The sequence below is a fragment of the Tachysurus vachellii genome, chromosome 18 (assembly GCF_030014155.1).
Source record: "Tachysurus vachellii isolate PV-2020 chromosome 18, HZAU_Pvac_v1, whole genome shotgun sequence".
In the NCBI taxonomy this organism is placed as follows: domain Eukaryota; kingdom Metazoa; phylum Chordata; class Actinopteri; order Siluriformes; family Bagridae; genus Tachysurus; species Tachysurus vachellii.
Genome location: NC_083477.1, coordinates 377501 through 400000, shown reverse-complemented (window position 1 = coordinate 400000; position 22500 = coordinate 377501). Strand labels below are relative to the sequence as shown.

General features: G+C 41.5%; 2 protein-coding genes across 6 annotated transcripts in view; both read right to left on the bottom strand.

The window, feature by feature from the left end:
* LOC132861484 (uncharacterized) overlaps positions 1-5007 on the bottom strand; it is a 10409-nt gene extending 5402 nt beyond the window's left edge. Inside the window, exons 1-2 of one of the 2 annotated variants that reach the window (XM_060893035.1) lie at positions 4821-5007; positions 3236-3313 (exon numbers count right to left, since the gene is read on the bottom strand). The gene's annotated coding sequence lies outside the window, so the exon portion shown is untranslated. The remainder of the gene's footprint in view (positions 1-3235; positions 3314-4820) is intronic. The other variant, XM_060893036.1, reaches the window with a different exon arrangement.
* A 9408-nt stretch (positions 5008-14415) lies between these two features.
* On the bottom strand, positions 14416-22182 carry pax10 (paired box 10). 4 transcript variants are annotated; one of them, XM_060892465.1, is made up of 9 exons: positions 21780-22182; positions 21511-21631; positions 21306-21422; positions 20961-21140; positions 20793-20875; positions 20459-20615; positions 19222-19292; positions 15139-15265; positions 14420-15055 (listed from the first exon to the last, which is right to left on the bottom strand). In XM_060892465.1, the coding sequence occupies exons 3-9, from the start codon at positions 21382-21384 to the stop codon at positions 14970-14972; spliced, it is 783 nt and encodes a 260-aa protein (XP_060748448.1). In that variant the 5' UTR covers positions 21385-21422; positions 21511-21631; positions 21780-22182; the 3' UTR covers positions 14420-14969. The 4 variants fall into 4 exon arrangements, with proteins under 4 accessions (XP_060748450.1, XP_060748448.1, XP_060748449.1 ...); XM_060892466.1 differs by having other exon boundaries at positions 21568-21631; XM_060892464.1 differs by having other exon boundaries at positions 21306-21631.
* Positions 22183-22500: the final 318 nt, after the last annotated feature.

Sequence of the window (22500 nt, the reverse complement as noted above, 5' to 3'; positions counted from 1 at the left end):
GTTCATTAATTCTCTGTAACAGTAGCACAGCTTTATATTACTGTTCTAATACTTTATTGTTTCTATAGCAACCGCAAATTCACAGGGACGTGTCCAGAGATGCTCTACTGACAATAAACAGATCTAATGACTTGTGCAATCTCCTGAGGCATTTATTTCAGAAGCCTCCAGTCTCAGAGTTTAAAATAATCAGAGGCGAAACAACAAGACGCCAAACTGATGAAGTGAACATTAATATCCTGTGTTATGCTAAAACACTTACCTGAGCCTGTTCTCCTGCACTGCAGTGTGTGTGTGTGTGTGTGTGTGTGTGTGTGTGTGTGTGTGTGTGTGTGTGTGTGTGTGTTAGTTATATCTCACAGTGTGAACAACACGCCTTCAAGATCCCCACAATTAATGAACAATTTGTAAATCACGTGAGCAGCTCAAGGACTTCACATGGTTCAGATGTTCTGGATTCATCACAGACGACAGGTCACAGGTTCGTCCCACGTTCTTTAATGTACTCCATTAAAACTGATTTAAGTGGAACCTGAGACGTGTGTAATGTTAGATAATAAAACCATCAGCAGTCATAAAGACTCAGAGATTTGTGTCATCACGACATTTTAACAAGGATTCATTCATCAACCAAATCTCCTGCAGAGACGTCTGTTTCAGCTGAACACTAAACTCCTGACAGGTTCTAGAGCACGAGGTTCCAGGCTTTTTGGGGCACAGAACCCAGGTCTCTACCTTCTTCACTGTTTTTAAGTTCCTGATGTAATGTAAGAAACCTGAGGATTACACACACACACACACACACACACACACACACACTCGCTGTGTATCTCTAAACCTCAACACACAAACAATCCTCCTTGCATATTTCTGAAAATTAATCTGTGAAATAATTACAATAGAAAAGAGGAGACTGTGAGGTGGTCCAGAGAAATTGTGTGTATTGTGTGTGTATTGTGTGTGTATTGTGTGTGTATTTTACACGCACACACACACACATACATACACACGCACACACACACACATGCACATACACACACATACACACACACGTACACACGCATACATACACACATACATACACACGCACACACATGCACGTACACACACACACACAACAAACAGGGGAGAACGTGTGCTAGTTGAAGTGTTTCATAAGTAGGTCATCAACCCTCGTTTGAAAATAGTTATCAGTGAACTGTGGAAAAGATGCTGGATTTCACACACACAGCACTGTATTCTTCAAAAATGTGTGAGAGTGGATGTGTGTGAGTGAAGATGAAGAGAGGGGAGAGAGTGAAAGTTAGAGAGGGAGAGAGAGAGAGAGAGAGAGAGAGAGAGAGAGAGAGAGAGAGAGAGAGAGAGAGAGAGAGAGAAAGTAAGAGGGAGAGAGAGAGAGACAGAGAGAGGGAGAGAGAAAGAGAGAGAAAGTAAGAGGGAGAGAGAGAGAGACAGAGAGAGAGAGAGAGAGAGAGAGAGCGAGAGAGAGAGAGACAGAGAGAGAGAGAGACAGAGAGAGACAGAGAGAGAGAGAGAGAGAGAGAGAGAGAGAGAGAGAGAGAGAGAGAGAAAGTAAGAGGGAGAGAGAGAGAGAGACAGAGAGAGGGAGAGAGAAAGAGAGAGAAAGTAAGAGGGAGAGAGAGAGAGAGACAGAGAGAGGGAGAGAGAAAGAGAGAGAAAGTAAGAGGGAGAGAGAGAGAGACAGAGAGAGAGAGAGAGAGAGAGAGAGAGAGAGAGAGAGAGAGAGAGAGAGAGAGAGAGAGAGAGAGAGAGAGAGAGAGAGAAAGAGAGAGAAAGTAAGAGGGAGAGAGAGAGAGACAGAGAGAGAGAGAGAGAGAGAGAGACAGAGAGAGAGAGAGAGAGAGAGAGAGAGAGAGAGAGAGAGAGACAGAGAGAGAGAGAGAGAGAGAGAGAGAGAGAGAGACAGAGAGAGAGAGAGAGAGAGAGACAGAGAGAGAGAGAGAGAGAGAGAGAGAGAGAGAGAGAGAGAGAGAGAGACAGAGAGAGAGAGAGAGAGAGAGAGAGAGAGGGAGAGATAGAGAGAAATAAATATTATATAAACTGAATATAATGAGATTATTATTATTGACATCATTTCCTCTTTATCACCTCTGTGTGTGTGTGTGTGTGTGTGTGTGTGTGTGTGTGTGTGTGTGTGTGTGTGTGTGTGATCTTTTAAAAAGAAAGACAATAACATGTTCAGTGTTGCTCTGCTTTCTGGGTGGTGTGTAACTTTAGTGAATGTGGGACGTGGATCAGGCTATAAATCATTAGTACAGAAGATCAGAAGTTCTTTTTCTGTGTGTTGAGACAAGATCTGATCCAGCAGAGGGATCTACTGAACATGACCAACATGTGGAGTCTGTAACCTGCTCGAGAACACGCTGTGTTACAGAACAGGAAATAAAGTGATTCACAGCACAGACCAGTGGAGAAGAAATAATAAACACAGAAGATCAGATCAGAGCTCTGTCTCTCTCTCTCTCTCTCTCTCTCTCTCTCTCTCTCTCTGTCTCTCTGTCTCTCTCTCTCTCTCTCTCTCTCTCTCTCTCTCTGTCTCTCTCTCTCTCTCTCTCTCTCTCTGTCTCTCTCTCTCTCTCTCTCTCTCTCTGTCTCTCTCTCTCAGACTTTACATAACATGTTAAAGCTAAACTTTACAGACACACAGACACACAGACACACACACAAACACGCACACACACAAACACAAACTCTCTCTCTCTCACACACACACACTCTCTCTCTCTCTCTCTCTCTCTCACACACACACACACACAGAGTGAGTAGCGATGTATTTATAGTGTTTAGACTTGTGGTATGCAGGTTATACAGTGAGTTGTTATTGTAGTATGTGTGTAGTGTTTGTAGTTTCACTCCAGGGGGCGCTCACAAACGCTCACAAACACTCACAAACACTCACAAACTTCACTAGGGCAAGCATGCACATTAACTTTAACCTCTTGAGACCCGAATGTCCTCATATGAAGACATAACATTTTCTCACAACTTCATTGTCTATATATATTTATTGTACCAACCTTATATGAGGACTGTTAGGTTTAATTCTTTTTCCAAACTGTTTCCTTGAAAACACTGATTAAATTTATTGTTATCAGCTATGAATTAAGAGAAAGTCAGTAGAAATTGTAATGTACACAACATTAGCGTACGGGTCTCAGGATGTGTTTAAAGAGTAAAAGTGTTAAGATTAGAGTGTTGTTGTTGTCCTCCATACCTGAGGTACTGATTTTAGTGTCAGCTCAATGTCGAGGCGGCCATCCGGTGCTGTGGGTCCAGATGTGGGACAGATTCACTACACAAAAACACACTGGTTTTACTACTGAACACTCTATGAACACTGTACAAACACTCTATGAACACTGTATGAACACTGTATAAACAGCACTGTATGAACACTGTATAAACACTGTACAAACTCACTATGAACACTGTATGAACACTGTATAAACACCACCGTATGAACACCGTATGAACTCCGTATGAACACTGTATGAACACTGTATGAACACTGTACAAAAACTGTATGAACACTGTACAAAAACTGTATGAACACCGTATGAACACTGTATGAACACTGTACAAACCGTATGAACACTGTACAAACTGTATGAACACTGTATGAACACTGTATAAACATTGTATAAACACTGTATGAACACTCTATAAACACTGTATGAACACTGTATGAACACCACTGTATACGCACTGTATAAAGACTGTATAAACACTGTATGAACACTGTATGAACACTGTATGAACACCACTGTATACGCACTGTATAAACACTGTATGAACACCACTGTATACGCACTGTATAAAGACTGTATAAACACTGTATGAACACTGTATGAACACTGTATAAACACTGTATGAACACCACTGTATACGCACTGTATAAACACTGTATGAACACCACTGTATACGCACTGTATGAACACTGTATGAACACTGTATGAACACTGTATGAACACCACTGTATACGCACTGTATAAACACTGTATGAACACCACTGTATACGCACTGTATAAAGACTGTATAAACACTGTATGAACACTGTATGAACACTGTATGAACACCACTGTATACGCACTGTATAAAGACTGTATAAACACTGTATGAACACTGTATGAACACTGTATAAACACTGTATGAACACCACTGTATACGCACTGTATGAACACTGTATGAACACTGTATGAACACTGTATGAACACCACTGTATACGCACTGTATAAACACTGTATGAACACCACTGTATACGCACTGTATAAAGACTGTATAAACACTGTATGAACACTGTATGAACACTGTATGAACACCACTGTATACGCACTGTATAAAGACTGTATAAACACTGTATGAACACCACTGTATACGCACTGTATAAAGACTGTATAAACACTGTATGAACACTGTATGAACACTGTATAAACACTGTATAAACACTGTATGAACACTGTATGAACACTGTATAAACACTGTATGAACACTGTATGAACACTGTATAAACACTGTATGAACACTGTATGAACACTGTATAAACACTGTATGAACACCACTGTATACGCACTGTATAAACACTGTATAAACACTGTATGAACACCACTGTATACGCACTGTATAAAGACTGTATAAACACTGTATGAACACTGTATGAACACTGTATAAACACTGTATGAACACCACTGTATACGCACTGTATAAACACTGTATAAACACTGTATGAACACCACTGTATGAACACTTTATAAACACTTTATAAACACTTTAAGAACACTGCGGCTTTCACGCAAACTTACCGGCTCAACACCACAGCCCTGGAGCACGTAGGTAACTCTTATAAGTAACACTGTAAGATGATGTCAGGTCTATGACTAAAGAGTAAATCAACACTGTCGTCTGTAATATTGGTGTTAAATCCTGTCATTAGTAAATAAATCTCCCGTATCTTTATCCCACTCGTTTACACTCCATTGTGTAGTTGAGTCCTGACTGAGGCTCCGCCCCTTTGCTGCACTACCATTGGTTCACCGTATAACTCCACACTTCCGTACTAACTAGTAGTTAAAACTAGCACGCTTCCCTGGTTGCTACGCAACGCCGCCTCGCTGTGAAGGCAAGACTTACGTCACTATTCAGTAGTGCGTACTAAAGTACTACATAGTAAGGAGGCTACAAGTGTAAGCTAACATCACTAAAGATCTAAAGCTGATTGTAGAATAAAATGTTGGAAATGTGAATGTTAGCTAAAAGTTTAGTGTTAACTGTATGTGAGATTATTATTTATATTTGTGCCTTCAGAGGGTGAAGGAATGCGTCTATAATCACAGTGTGGTATTTACCGTAAATATCAGTTTATAGGAGCAAAAACATTCCTTTTATTTAAATAGCAACACTTTACTAAAGCTGCATTAAGTGTTTAAGTTGTGACCATTTACATAATTATAAATATATACAGTAATATACAGTTATGATGGTTACGTCATTAAAAGGCAGTGTGTAATTAAAGAAAACAACACATCAGGACTTGGTGTTAGAGAAAAAGAATCAACAACAGGCTGAAAGAACACTACAGTTACTGCTCTATATTACAGCATGTCTCTAATAGTTTCACTCTAAAACCTTAACACACGACACTTTAGTAAACAACGACATGGTCACTTACAGACTGAACACTAGTCGGCGCTGTTTCACGTCCTGTAGTGTTTTGTGTTGTCTGTAAGCTGTGTACTTTATGTGATCAGGACAAACTTACTTTCAGTCCTTAACTCTGTGTTGTTTAATGTAACTCCACGTTCCTGAAGAAAAGTTGTTTAATATCGTTATGTTCCGTGTCACAAATATAGGGCTGAAATGGTGATAAATGCTTTTTGACACGTCATACTTTTGTTAATTAGTTTATAATCTCATTAAGGTCATGAAGCAAGTTCTTGTTCTAGTTCTTGTTCTCTATAATCAGTTATTCACCCACCAGCCTCTCTTACACTTAATAAGATGTTACACAAAAGTGCAACGGACGCTATTGTGGGATGATGCTGTGTTGCCATGACGACCTGTGCTGCACACGGTTCTGGTATACTGTGTCGTGCAGTAGTGTTGTGAGTGTGATGTTTATGATTGATTTGTATGTCCATGAGTCCAAAAATCAGATGTCCCATAAAGACGTCTATATAAACAATAGAAGTTGAATAGTTTATTCACACAGTACAGAGTACAGCATCCACACATACACACAATGGAGATTACAGAGCTTTCTTTTCTAGGATGATTGTTGAATGTGGCCATCACTGTACATGATGTACACGTGTCCTCGCTCATCCCCCCCCAAACCCCGTCCAGCGTCACAACCAGACCGGACACTGGTACAAGGATTGGGAGAGGACGAGGAGACGAGAGGAGAGACACAGGAGGAAACGCGCTGATGGACGGCTGTGAACGAGAGAAATGACAACACAAATGCAGCATCAGTAACACTGAACAATGAGGAAATAAATCATCAGTGCAACTCTTATTAGGCAAAAAAACCTAATATGAATACATTATGCAAAATAAAAAGCAACACATTAATGCATAAAGTCATCTAATCCTGTTCACACACAGCTGTAAAACATGAGACATTCTACTTGCAAGAGGAAGAGAGGAAAATAAGTGATCACCATCGTGAGAAAGTACCGAGAGAAGAGAGAAGTGAGACGCATCAAGCAAGCATCCGGAACAATCCTCCATCAGCACCTACAATCACTCTGAACATGCAGGAAAGAGAAGAAAAGAAAAGAAAAGAAAAGAAAAGAAAAGAAAAGAAAAGAAAAGAAAAGAAAAGAAAAGAAAAGAACATGCAGCAAGTCAAGCACAGACACGTTCCTGAAAGTTTTACTAACCAGATCAAATGAATCTCTCTGTCTCTGTCTCTGTCTCTGTCTCTCTCTCTCTCTCTCTCTCTCTCTCTCTCTCTCTCTCTCTGTGTCTCTCTCTGTCTCTCTCTTGCTCTCTTACACTCACACACACACACACACACACACACTTACAGAGTTTCATCTTGATGTGATGATCTCTACTCGTCCTCAGTCCCTCTGTCCCCATGTCAGTGTGCTCGTCTGTGCTCTGCACCTCTGTCCTTTCACCCTCTTCATCCCCACTTGCTTTATTTAGCTGCTGCACTTCCTGTGTGTGAGCCCCACCCTCTGTCCCCATTCCGCCCCCCGTCCCAGAGTGCTTCTCCTTCATCCCGTCCCGCGCTCCCTCCATCTGTCCCTCTGCCTCACTATCACTCCTCAAATCACTGTTTCCCCTGATACACCAACCAACAGGGACCGACACGGCCGGGTGGGGCACTTCCCCTCCGACAGGAAGCCAACACAACACACACACACACACACACACACAAACAAACAAACCCAAAAACACAAAAGAAAAACTCAGAGAGAGAGAGAGAGAGAGAGAGAGAGAGAGAGAGAGAGAGAGAGAGAGAGAGAGAGAACAGCAAATAGAAGTACAAAGAGAAAAGAGAAAAAAGAATGAAAGACAGAAAAATACATACAAAAAGCTAAAGATAAATTGACAGAAAACAAATTTCAAAGAGCAAAAACACTGAGGATTTATAAGAGGACAAAGACTTAGACACGGACAGCAGAATAGAGCGAGAGAGAGAGAGAGAGAGAGAGAGAGAGAGAGAGAGAGAGAGAGAGAGACGAACAACAAACATTGTCAGTATTTTTAATACATTTTGTAACAGGTTTTGAGAGAAAACTCAGTGTTCTGACTGACACACAACAGACAGAGAGAATAACTGAGACAGATGGACACAGAAACCAAGACATACAGAGAGACTGTTAGTGAACATTGCTTTAGTGCAAAAAAAAACCTCTGCTGTGTGTGTGTGTGTGTGTGTGTTTGTGTAAGAGATGAACAGATAGAGGGCGTGATCGAGATGTCCGAGATGAGGTGAGCTGTAGATAAGTTGTGTGTCTGTGGGGGATTGTGGGAGACGTGACGGCGTGTTCGCAGCTTGTTAACAGCAGCTTTAATCGGTACCATTAAAAACCTCATCAGCAGAATTGGACAGAAAAAATGTCTGAATGAGAAGGACAGGACACCACCACGTCCTCCTGAGACACACAAACACACAACAAAGAGATAGGAGAGTTATTATAGGGTGTGTGTAGTGTGTGTAGTGTGTTTGTCAGGAGAAGGCAAACATGTTCATGTAATCATCAGATATTTTCCCATTTCTTCTTAACACAATCACACAGATCCAGTTTACTTTCTTATGACTTAAAATTAGTTTATATTCTTTTCTTATGTGACATTTTATAAAACTTCCCAAATCAACACTGTCAATCTGATACATTATTGTTTCTTTAGCAGCACACATTCATTCACAGGGACGTGTACAGCTCACACTCCACTGATGATACACAAATTTTTACAAGACAATGATATGGTTCTAAATCTTCCTTTAAGGATGTGTGTTTAGAGCTGAGAGAATAAAGAGACACTGCTGAGGGGACGAGTGTTTAGAGCTGAGAGAATAAAGAGAGACTGCTGAGGGGACGAGTGTTTAGAGCTCACAGAATAAATAGAGACTGCTGAGGGGACGAGTGTTTAGAGCTGAGAGAATAAAGAGACACTGCTGAGGGGACGAGTGTTTAGAGCTGAGAGAATAAAGAGAGACTGCTGAGGGGACGAGTGTTTAGAGCTGAGAGAATAAAGAGACACTGCTGAGGGGACGAGTGTTTAGAGCTCACAGAATAAATAGAGACTGCTTAGGGGACGAGTGTTTAGAGCTGAGAGAATAAAGAGACACTGCTGAGGGGACGAGTGTTTAGAGCTGAGAGAATAAAGAGAGACTGCTGAGGGGACGAGTGTTTAGAGCTGAGAGAATAAAGAGACACTGCTGAGGGGACGAGTGTTTAGAGCTCACAGAATAAATAGAGACTGCTGAGGGGACGAGTGTTTAGAGCTGAGAGAATAAAGAGAGACCGCTGAGGGGACGAGTGTTTAGAGCTGAGAGAATAAAGAGACACTGCTGAGGGGACGAGTGTTTAGAGCTGAGAGAATAAAGAGACACTGCTGAGGGGACGAGTGTTTAGAGCTGAGAGAATAAAGAGATACTGCTGAGGGGACGAGTGTTTAGAGCTGAGAGACTAAAAAATGACTGCTGAGGGGACGAGTGTTTAGAGCTGAGAAAATAAAGAGAGACTGCTGAGGGGACGAGTGTTTAGAGCTGAGAGAATAAAGAGACACTGCTGAGGGGACGAGTGTTTAGAGCTCACAGAATAAATAGAGACTGCTGAGGGGACGAGTGTTTAGAGCTGAGAGAATAAAGAGAGACCACTGAGGGGACGAGTGTTTAGAGCTGAGAGAATAAAGAGAGACTGCTGAGGGGACGAGTGTTTAGAGCTGAGAGAATAAAGAGAGACTTCTGAGGGGACGAGTGTTTAGAGCTGAGAGAATAAAGAGACACTGCTGAGGGGACGAATGTTTAGAGCTGAGAGAATAAAGAGACACTGCTGAGGGGACGAGTGTTTAGAGCTGAGAGAATAAAGAGAGACAGCTGAGGGGACGAGTGTTTAGAGCTGAGAGACTAAAAAATGACTGCTGAGGGGACGAGTGTTTAGAGCTGAGAGAATAAAGAGAGACTGCTGAGGGGACGAGTGTTTAGAGCTGAGAGAATAAAGAGAGACTGCTGAGGGGACGAGTGTTTAGAGCTGAGAGAGTAAAGAGAGACCACTGAGGGGACGAGTGTTTAGAGCTGAGAGAATAAAGAGAGACCGCTGAGGGGACGAGTGTTTAGAGCTGAGAGAATAAAGAGAGACTGCTGAGGGGACGAATGTTTAGAGCTGAGAGAATAAAGAGACACTGCTGAGGGGACGAGTGTTTAGAGCTGAGAGAATAAAGAGACACTGCTGAGGGGACGAGTGTTTAGAGCTGAGAGACTAAAAAATGACTGCTGAGGGGACGAGTGTTTAGAGCTGAGAGAATAAAGAGAGACCACTGAGGGGACGAGTGTTTAGAGCTCACAGAATAAATAGAGACTGCTGAGGGGACGAGTGTTTAGAGCTGAGAGAATAAAGAGAGACTTCTGAGGGGACGAGTGTTTAGAGCTGAGAGAATAAAGAGACACTGCTGAGGGGACGAATGTTTAGAGCTGAGAGAATAAAGAGACACTGCTGAGGGGACGAGTGTTTAGAGCTGAGAGAATAAAGAGAGACAGCTGAGGGGACGAGTGTTTAGAGCTGAGAGAATAAAGAGACACTGCTGAGGGGACGAGTGTTTAGAGCTGAGAGAATAAAGAGACACTGCTGAGGGGACGAGTGTTTAGAGCTGAGAGAATAAAGAGAGACTGCTGAGGGGACGAGTGTTTAGAGCTGAGAGAATAAAGAGACACTGCTGAGGGGACGAGTGTTTAGAGCTCACAGAATAAATAGAGACTGCTTAGGGGACGAGTGTTTAGAGCTGAGAGAATAAAGAGACACTGCTGAGGGGACGAGTGTTTAGAGCTGAGAGAATAAAGAGAGACTGCTGAGGGGACGAGTGTTTAGAGCTGAGAGAATAAAGAGACACTGCTGAGGGGACGAGTGTTTAGAGCTCACAGAATAAATAGAGACTGCTGAGGGGACGAGTGTTTAGAGCTGAGAGAATAAAGAGAGACCGCTGAGGGGACGAGTGTTTAGAGCTGAGAGAATAAAGAGACACTGCTGAGGGGACGAGTGTTTAGAGCTGAGAGAATAAAGAGACACTGCTGAGGGGACGAGTGTTTAGAGCTGAGAGAATAAAGAGATACTGCTGAGGGGACGAGTGTTTAGAGCTGAGAGACTAAAAAATGACTGCTGAGGGGACGAGTGTTTAGAGCTGAGAAAATAAAGAGAGACTGCTGAGGGGACGAGTGTTTAGAGCTGAGAGAATAAAGAGACACTGCTGAGGGGACGAGTGTTTAGAGCTCACAGAATAAATAGAGACTGCTGAGGGGACGAGTGTTTAGAGCTGAGAGAATAAAGAGAGACCACTGAGGGGACGAGTGTTTAGAGCTGAGAGAATAAAGAGACACTGCTGAGGGGACGAGTGTTTAGAGCTGAGAGAATAAAGAGAGACTTCTGAGGGGACGAGTGTTTAGAGCTGAGAGAATAAAGAGACACTGCTGAGGGGACGAATGTTTAGAGCTGAGAGAATAAAGAGACACTGCTGAGGGGACGAGTGTTTAGAGCTGAGAGAATAAAGAGAGACAGCTGAGGGGACGAGTGTTTAGAGCTGAGAGAATAAAGAGACACTGCTGAGGGGACGAGTGTTTAGAGCTGAGAGAATAAAGAGATACTGCTGAGGGGACGAGTGTTTAGAGCTGAGAGACTAAAAAATGACTGCTGAGGGGACGAGTGTTTAGAGCTGAGAGAATAAAGAGAGACTGCTGAGGGGACGAGTGTTTAGAGCTGAGAGAATAAAGAGAGACTGCTGAGGGGACGAGTGTTTAGAGCTGAGAGAGTAAAGAGAGACCACTGAGGGGACGAGTGTTTAGAGCTGAGAGAATAAAGAGAGACCGCTGAGGGGACGAGTGTTTAGAGCTGAGAGAATAAAGAGAGACTGCTGAGGGGACGAATGTTTAGAGCTGAGAGAATAAAGAGACACTGCTGAGGGGACGAGTGTTTAGAGCTGAGAGAATAAAGAGACACTGCTGAGGGGACGAGTGTTTAGAGCTGAGAGACTAAAAAATGACTGCTGAGGGGACGAGTGTTTAGAGCTGAGAGAATAAAGAGAGACCACTGAGGGGACGAGTGTTTAGAGCTCACAGAATAAATAGAGACTGCTGAGGGGACGAGTGTTTAGAGCTGAGAGAATAAAGAGAGACTTCTGAGGGGACGAGTGTTTAGAGCTGAGAGAATAAAGAGACACTGCTGAGGGGACGAATGTTTAGAGCTGAGAGAATAAAGAGACACTGCTGAGGGGACGAGTGTTTAGAGCTGAGAGAATAAAGAGAGACAGCTGAGGGGACGAGTGTTTAGAGCTGAGAGAATAAAGAGACACTGCTGAGGGGACGAGTGTTTAGAGCTGAGAGAATAAAGAGATACTGCTGAGGGGACGAGTGTTTAGAGCTGAGAGACTAAAGAGAGACCGCTGAGGGGACGAGTGTTTAGAGCTGAGAGAATAAAGAGAGACCGCTGAGGGGACGAGTGTTTAGAGCTGAGAGAATAAAGAGAGACTGCTGAGGGGACGAATGTTTAGAGCTGAGAGAATAAAGAGACACTGCTGAGGGGACGAGTGTTTAGAGCTCACAGAATAAATAGAGACTGCTGAGGGGACGAGTGTTTAGAGCTGAGAGAATAAAGAGAGACCGCTGAGGGGACGAGTGTTTAGAGCTGAGAGAATAAAGAGACACTGCTGAGGGGACGAGTGTTTAGAGCTGAGAGAATAAAGAGACACTGCTGAGGGGACGAGTGTTTAGAGCTGAGAGAATAAAGAGATACTGCTGAGGGGACGAGTGTTTAGAGCTGAGAGACTAAAAAATGACTGCTGAGGGGACGAGTGTTTAGAGCTGAGAAAATAAAGAGAGACTGCTGAGGGGACGAGTGTTTAGAGCTGAGAGAATAAAGAGACACTGCTGAGGGGACGAGTGTTTAGAGCTCACAGAATAAATAGAGACTGCTGAGGGGACGAGTGTTTAGAGCTGAGAGAATAAAGAGAGACCACTGAGGGGACGAGTGTTTAGAGCTGAGAGAATAAAGAGAGACTGCTGAGGGGACGAGTGTTTAGAGCTGAGAGAATAAAGAGACACTGCTGAGGGGACGAGTGTTTAGAGCTGAGAGACTAAAAAATGACTGCTGAGGGGACGAGTGTTTAGAGCTGAGAGAATAAAGAGACACTGCTGAGGGGACGAGTGTTTAGAGCTGAGAGAATAAAGAGACACTGCTGAGGGGACGAGTGTTTAGAGCTGAGAGAATAAAGAGATACTGCTGAGGGGACGAGTGTTTAGAGCTGAGAGACTAAAAAATGACTGCTGAGGGGACGAGTGTTTAGAGCTGAGAGAATAAAGAGAGACTGCTGAGGGGACGAGTGTTTAGAGCTGAGAGAATAAATAGAGACTGCTGAGGGGACGAGTGTTTAGAGCTGAGAGAGTAAAGAGAGACCACTGAGGGGACGAGTGTTTAGAGCTGAGAGAATAAAGAGAGACCGCTGAGGGGACGAGTGTTTAGAGCTGAGAGAATAAAGAGACACTGCTGAGGGGACGAGTGTTTAGAGCTGAGAGACTAAAAAATGACTGCTGAGGGGACGAGTGTTTAGAGCTGAGAGAATAAAGAGACACTGCTGAGGGGACGAGTGTTTAGAGCTGAGAGAATAAAGAGAGACAGCTGAGGGGACGAGTGTTTAGAGCTGAGAGAGTAAAGAGAGACCGCTGAGGGGACGAGTGTTTAGAGCTGAGAGAATAAAGAGAGACCGCTGAGGGGACGAGTGTTTAGAGCTGAGAGAATAAAGAGACACTGCTGAGGGGACGAGTGTTTAGAGCTGAGAGAATAAAGAGAGACCACTGAGGGGACGAGTGTTTAGAGCTGAGAGAATAAAGAGACACTGCTGAGGGGACGAGTGTTTAGAGCTCACAGAATAAATAGAGACTGCTGAGGGGACGAGTGTTTAGAGCTGAGAGAATAAAGAGACACTGCTGAGGGGACGAGTGTTTAGAGCTGAGAGAATAAAGAGAGACTTCTGAGGGGACGAGTGTTTAGAGCTGAGAGAATAAAGAGAGACCGCTGAGGGGACGAGTGTTTAGAGCTGAGAGAATAAAGAGAGACTGCTGAGGGGACGAGTGTTTAGAGCTCACAGAACAGAAAACAGGAAGTCATATAACAACATTAAGCGCATAAAAGGAAAAATATTAATTTATAAACAAAACATTGAACTTGTTCATAATCTGCTGTGGTGTAATAGGAATAATCCTTGGGATCCTTTCTGTTTGAGGAAAATTATCAGTGTGAAGAATGGATTAAAGTCAAACTTCTGTGTCTCTCTACAGCACTGCATTATATTCAGTGTGTGTGTGTGTGTGTGCGTGTGTGTGTGTTGGTAATGTAAGTTAACAAAAACAGGAAATCCACAGTCAGGCAGGAAATGCTACTGTTCACTGACAGCAAGAAATAAACAGCAAACGCCCGAACTGCAATGATGAGCTTCACTACACACTACACACACACTACACACACACACTACACACACACTACACACACACTAAACACACAAACACACTACACATTACACACACACACACACTACGCACACACTACACACTACACACACTACATAGTGTACACACTACACACATACTACACACTAAATACACACACTACACACACGCACACACTACACACACATTTATTTTATTTGACAGATTCTCACACAGTTGTTTACATTTCAATCTTTAATAATTAAATAATAATAAAAAAATCATAGATTTTAAAATTTTACTAAAAACACTCTGCTCTAGTGACAAAATGTTCACACACTCCACTGAAGCTCACTTTTAGTACTACAAATAATCTTATTCTGCTCATACACACACACAGGTGTAAATATATAGCAAGAAACAAATGCTTTTAAATAAATAAATAAAAAGCATATTAAAGATATTTATGAATAATTTCAGTAATTAATCAGTAAACTCTAATCTAATTTCACTCTACTCCTCATGGGCTCCGTCTACTTTCACTCTGATTACAGATTATTGCTGTTATTATTTAACAGGGTTTCGACTTGTCACACAGAGCAGATCAGATGTTTAACACACAGTGGACCATCTGTGCAGCTGAACATGTTAATGTCATATAAAGGTTTCCTTCACTGCAGTACGCTCTGTTGTAAAACCTGTAGGGCTGAAGGAATAAAATATGGTAAAATATGGAGTGGCTTGTGGATCATAGCTTCAGAGGTCACTGATGATGTCTTTCTGTCTGATGCTCTGGTTCTGCATCTCACTGCAGTCTGGTCCAGTACTGACCCAAACTCAGGTCCTGATCTCCAGCCTGAACCCCTGAGAGCGACACACTGGCAAGAAAACCTGCACACACCACAGAGGAAGACTTCACATCAGTAGAATACATGAATTTATATGAAACACATGGAATACAAAAGAAAACTCACCTGTGTTCGTGCCAGCTGTAGGAGGAGGCAGGTGGGGGGCGGAGTAAGAGGCGGGATCATATTTATGAGGTAGATGAGGAGGAGCAGAAGGGGGCGGAGACAACATGGTGGAGTAAGAGGAGGTTGACTGAGAGAAGAGAGAATAATATAATCTAATCAAGCAGTGTCAGACGTTACCCTGTTCTCACAGCTGGCTTGTCTCCTGTGGGCGTGGCCTGTCTAATATTTTTATTTGTTTAGCTCCTGTGAGAAATGGTATTAGCTTTACATCACTTCCAAAGTTAACTAGTCAAACTCAATAAAATAACACAGAGATCAGTGTGAAAATAAAGCTGTACAAGTTCCCCAGAAATATCACTTTATTAATGGATCAGTGCATCAATAAATGGGCCACAAATCTCCACTGCTTGGCCCCTGAGCAAAGCCCTTAACCCACAATTGTATAAACAATGTAAATATGTGTGTGTGTCTTTGTGTGTGTGTGTGTGTGTGTGTGTGTGTGTGTGTGTGTGTGTGTCTGTGTGTAGAACTATTTTGTAGCTGTTTAAATTAAATTTGCACTTAAAATGGATTCTTTACTGAAATGTGTTTTAAGTGGCACACACACACACACACACACACACACACACACACACACACACACACACACACACACAGATCTTTAAGCTTCATCCTACTAAGAAGAAAACAATTTTTGTTAAATATCTTACTTTTCTTTTATAAATGTTGGAAAGAAAATTGTACTCTATAATTCTTGTATATTCTATAATTCTTGTATATTCTATAATTCTTGTATATTCTATAATTCTATACAGGTTTACATTCTGTATTAATCATTAGGGATCTGTAGTAAAATGAATAAAGGTGTTGGTGAGTGGGTCAGAGCCGAGCAGGTGTCCGGACCAGAACCAGGCCTTTAGAGTGATTAAATCAGATTCTTTTAAACGTGTAAAAGTCACAACAGCAGCTGTGAAGATCCTGAACCTCACTGAGCTCCTCATGTGTCTCAGCTCCACCTTTCAGGTGTGTTTCTGTGGCTCAAAACCTGGTGACTGTGTGTCACGAGATCATAAACATAATGACAGGGTGGAACCACAGAGAAAAACACAACACACACACACACACACACACACACACACACAGTACAACACTTTAAACATTTAAACAAATGCAAAGAGCTGCATAAAAAGTGTGTGTGTGTGTGTGTGTGTGTGTGTGTGTGTGTTGTGTTATGTTGCATTGCGTGGGTGTATATACGTATAGAATTTATATAAAGAATCAGCGAATCAGTTCCCCCATAGGCCACAAGAGGGCGATAGTGTGTCAGTCAGCGTGTTTAATAGTGCACGGGTTCAATCCGACTTTGTGTTTTGAATCAAGTTAAAAACAGTTTCTCTAGTACTCTAACAGTACTCTAACAGTACTCTAATAGTACTCTAATGGTACTCTAATAATACTCTAACAAAACTCTAACAGTACTCTAAGAGTACTCTAATAATACTCTAACAGTACTCTAATGGTACTCTAATAATACTCTAACAGTACTCTAACAGTACACTAATAATACTCTAACAGAACTCAAATAATATTCTAACGGTACTCTAAGGCCCCTTTTCCACTGAGGCAGTTCGAGTGCTGGTTCGGAGCCAGAGCCTAATTTAGAACCAGTTCTTTCTGTTTCGACCGCCAAAGCACCGGCTCTGAACCAGGAAAAGTGGTTCTTAAGTAGCACCAAAACGTTGCTGGTCTAGACTTAAGAACCGCTTGTGTCAGGGGCTGTGGGCGGGGCTATTGTTAGCGTCTGGGGGCGGGGCTACTGTTAGCACATTTGATAATGTACCTTAAGTATACTAATGTTTAATACACTTCTACTTTACCGCGATATGATACATTATCAGCACACATGATAGTAGGAAGCTACATGCTAAGGCTAACTTTTTTCTGTGTTAATGATAAAATAACGTTATGTACTTTATCGATTACAACCTCCGTTTATACAGATTACATGGAGCTGCACGTACACGTTGGATTTGCTGCGTTTGGATGCCAATGTATGTTCGCAAAGCCATGAGCATTAACAGTAAAACAACATCCGCCATTGTTGATGTATTTCTGTTTGCCGCTGCTGCACTAAAGTTGCTGTGTAACGTGACACGTATACAGTGACGTCACACTCGGCTCTGTGATGCTCTCTAGCCGGTGGAAAGGCAAACCGGTTCTTAGAAGGTTCGCCAGTGGAACCAACTTTGAACCAGCACCAGTACTAGCTCTGAACCAGCACCCGGTTCTTTCCGGTGGAAAAAAGGCATAATAGTACTCTAATGGTACTCAATAATACTCTAATTGTGCTCTAACAGTACTCTAATGATACTTTAATGGTACTCTATCAGTATAACAGTACACTAATAATACTCTAGCAGTACTCTAATAATATTCTAACAGTACTCTAATAATACTCTAACGGTACTCTAATGGTACTTTAATGGTACTCTATCAGTACTCTATCAGTACTCTAATAATACTCTAAAAGAACTCACACACACACACACACACACACACACACAGAGATCTTTAAGCTTCATCCTACTAAGAAGAAAACAATTTTTGTTAAATATCTTACTTTTCTTTTATAAATGTTGGAAAGAAAATTGTACTCTATAATTCTTGTATATTCTATAATTCTTGTATATTCTATAATTCTTGTATATTCTATAATTCTGTACAGGTTTACATTCTGTATTAATCATTAGGGATCTGTAGTAAAATGAATAAAGGTGTTGGTGAGTGGGTCAGAGTCGCTGCTGTGCTAAAGTTGCTGTGTAACATGACACGTATACAGTGACGTCACACTCGGCTCTGTGATGCTCTCTAGCCGGTGGAAAGGCAAACCGGTTCTTAGAAGGTTCGCCAGTGGAACCAACTTTGAACCAGTTCTCTCTAAAAGAACTCTAACAGTACACTAACAGAACTCTAATAATATTCTAACAGTACTCTAATAATACTCTAACTGTACTCTAGCAGTACTCTAATGGTACATTAATGGTACTCTATCAGTACTCTATCAGTACTCTAAAAGTTTTTCTAGTACTAACAGCACTCTAATGGTACTATAATGGTACTCTAATGGTACTCTAACAGTACTCTAGTGGTCCTCTAACAGCACTCTAAAAGGTTTTTCTAGTACTCTAACAGTACTCTAAATGTACTCTAACAGTACACTAAAATGATTCTCTAGTACTCTAACAATACTCTAACAGTACTCTAAAACAGTACTCTAATGATACTCTAAAAGGTTTCTCTAGGTACTCTATCAGTACTCTACAGTACTCTAATGGTACTCTAACAGTACTTTAAATCAGTACTCTAAAACAGAACTCTAAATCAATACTCTCATGGTACTCCAACAGTACTCTCATGGTACTCTAAAACAGTACTCTAACAGTACTCTAACAGCACTCTAACAGTACTCCAACAGTACTCTAATGGTACTCTAACAGTACTCTATGGTACTCTAACAGTACGCTAATGGTACTCTAACAGTACTCTAACAACACTCTATGGTACTCTAACAGTACTCTAACAGTACTCTAACAGTACTCTAACAACACTCTATGGTACTCTAACAGTACTCTAATGGTACTCTAACAGTACTCTAACAACACTCTAATGGTACTCTAACAGTACTCTAATGGTACTCTAACAGTATCTAACAGTACTCTAAGAGCACTCTAATGGTACTCTAACAGTACTCTAATGGTACTCTAACAGTACTCTAACAACACTCTATGGTACTCTAACAGTACTCTAATGGTACTCTAACAGTACTCTAACAGCACTCTAATGGTACTCTAATAGTACTCTAACAGCACTCTAATGGTACTCTAACAGTACTCTAACAGCACTCTAACAGTACTCTAATGGTACTCTAACAGTACTCTAACAACACTCTAACAGTACTCTAATGGTACTCTAACAGTACTCTAACAACACTCTATGGTACTCTAACAGTACTCTAATGGTACTCTAACAGTACTCTAACAGCACTCTAATGGTACTCTAACAGTACTCTAAAACAGTTTTTACCTGTAGAGGAGAGAAGACAGACAGTGAGCTGAACACACATAGAGACGAGTCCGTGTGACAGTGTGTGGAGCCTGAGAATCAACACAAGACTTTAATTACTCACACAACACAACACTGTAGAACATTGTACAACACTATACAACACTGTACAACATTGTACAACACTATACAACACTGTACAACACTATACAACACTGTACAAAACTGTACAACATTGTACAACACTATACAACACTGTACAACACTATACAACACTGTACAAAACTGTACAACATTGTACAACACTATACAACACTGTACAACACTATACAACACTGTACAACACTATACAACACTGTACAACACTGTACAACACTATACAAAACTGTACAACACTGTACGACACAATACAACACTGTACAACACTATACAACACTGTACAACACTATACAACACTGTACAAAACTGTACAACACTATACAACACTGTACATTGTACAACACTGTACATTGTACAACACTATAGAACACTGTACACCACTGTACAACACTGTAGACTATACAAACACTGTACAACACTATAAAACACTGTACAAAACTGTACAACACTATAAAACACTATACAACACTGTACAAAACTGTACAACACTGTAGACTATACAACACTGTACAACACTGTACACTATACAGTACTGTACAACACTGTACAACACTACAACATTGTAGAACACTACAACACTATACAACACGATACAATACTATACTACACTGTATAACACTATAAACCACTATAAACCACTATACAACACTATACAACACGATACAATACTATACTACACTGTATAACACTATAAACCACTATAAACCACTATACAACACTATACAACACTATACAACACTATACAACACGATACAATACTATACTACACTGTATAACACTATAAACCACTATACAACACTATACAACACTATACACTATACAACACGATACAACACTATACAACACTACAACACTATACAACATGATACAATACTATACTACACTGTATAACACTATAAACCACTATACAACACTATACAACACTATACACTATACAACACAATACAATACTATACTACACTGTATAACACTATAAACCACTATACAACACTATACAACATTATACAAAACATTACAATACTATACAACACAATAGAACACTACACAACACACAACACATATGTTATGTATGATACAAATAAATCTCTGAGCTGCTGACCGGAGGCGTTGCCATGGTAAGGATGATAGACAGGCGGGTTGAAGGATGTGCTGAGCGGTGTGTGAGTTAGAGAACATGAAGTCCCGCCCCCCAGCTTCTTCTGGTTGCGCAGCTTCTCCTCCCTCCTCCACTTAGCTCTCCGATTGGAGAACCACACCTGTCAATCATCCATTAAAGCATAGGTCAGTGAGCAGAGCCACTCTGATTCTACTGAGCATTATTCATGGGCTCACAGATACTCAGAACAGGGACGGAACCAGCTTCACATCTGCTTCATCAACTGTTCATAAAAGGCTCATGTGAGGTTGATGAGAGACCAGTGACATGTTCTGACCTGGATACGTGCTTCAGGAAGGTCAATTTTGGAGGCCAGTCTTTCTCGGGTGAAAACATCGGGATAATGAGTCCTCTCGAACTCTGAGAGAAAGAAACATGAAGTACAGATTTAACATGAGGAGATGAGAGGACCATGCTCTTTTTGTAGGTTCTTTTTTTGGAGAACCTTTCTCCAGAGCGTCGATTTGCTCCTGGCTGAAGCTTGTACGGTTCCTCTGCAGTTTTCTCTTCAGCTGGAGCTGAAGCTGAGCATCGTCCCTTTCGTCTCTGTCTCTCTGCTTCCTCCTGTCTCCTCCTCCTTCTCCTCGTCCCCCCGTCCCCCAGTTCACGTCCTTCACACAGCCATCTGAAAGAGACAGACTTCTACAGAAGTTTTCTAAAATGTGTGCCTTCATCCTGACTAAAGAACACAGATTAAGATACAGAACTTAATACTTTCTCTCTCTCACAGAGCCGCTGTAATGTATGTACGGCTTCAGTATAAAGTTCTACCGGGTTCCTGTCCCTGTACCTGTGCCATGCTGCGTGATGCTGTTGTTCTCATGGTACCAGGTATCGGGACTCGTCCAGGTGTGTTGGAGGTTCAGCATGATGCTGCGTTCTTCGTAGACAACACTTCATACACCTCCTAAATAACATTTGCAAATGAACATATAATATAAAATAAAACTAAATCCTATATTAAAGTAAATATAATTAAGTTTTTTAAATTTTACTCATTTATCTGGTTTTTATCCTGTTGATCAGTGAAAAAGTTATTCTGTAACCATCACCATCTCCAACATCTCTCTCAACACCATCATCTTTATCTCCATCTTTCAAAAACCACCATCCAACCTAAGGACAGCAGCAGAGTTTCATTTTTATTTAAACTTTAAACCTGATCTGAAATGAATTCATTCTAAATTGTACTGAAATAAATACCTTGAATTCACTGTAAATGTGCTCATAAACACTGATCTGAGAGGAATGGATAAAGACTCACCTGCTGGACAAACAAGTGCTGGACGTGAGAAATCCACTCGTCCTTCTGTCTCTCTATTGTTGTACCCTCCTGCCTCTTGGACCCTTTGCTCCATTTGTTGTTGGACTGAGAGATAGAGAGAGTTAGATGGAGTAAAAGAGAGAAGGTGGGGTTGAGAAACTTCTCTTCAGACACTGGGGGAGGGGGAGGGGGTTACTGGGATGACACACAGAGTCAGTGTCAGATCTGCACTTAATGCCAGTAAAAGGGAAAGCGCCGTATTTTAAGAGAGAGAAAAATAAAGTGGCTGAAAGAGACGAAGTCGAGGCCAAAGATCACCTACAGCTATTTACACACACAAGAGACGAGTGTGTGTCACAGCTGGACATCAGAAATGGCTCGTAATTACACAGCTGGCCATCATACAGCCTCAAACACACACACATGAACCTCTAAACCGTAATCTTCTTCCTGTGTCTCTCCTCTGCTGCTCTCTGTCAAAATTGTGAAGCTTCATATACATATTTTTTTGGATTAATTCAGAAAACCAAAGAGAGAGAACACACACACACACACACACACACACACACACACACACACACAAAGACAGAACAGAATTAATGTCAAAACCTGTTTGTGTTTGGATGTCTTCCTTTAGATGCTTCTCTTATTTGCTCAGCAGATCAGTAACTAACACACACACACACACACACACACACGTACAGACTGATGATGATTCACA

What these genes read in the sequence shown, in the direction of transcription:
- pax10 (XM_060892464.1), bottom strand. Translation starts at nt 21,384, where the DNA reads ATGCTGAACCTCCAACACACCTGGACGAGTCCCGATACCTGGTACCAT. An exon ending in AATCGACGCTCTGGAGAAAG is followed by an intron (nt 20,876 to 20,960) that starts GTTCTCCAAAAA and finishes TCTTTCTCTCAG; the next exon opens with AGTTCGAGAGGACTCATTAT. An exon ending in TTCCTGAAGCACGTATCCAG is followed by an intron (nt 20,616 to 20,792) that starts GTCAGAACATGT and finishes GATGATTGACAG; the next exon opens with GTGTGGTTCTCCAATCGGAG.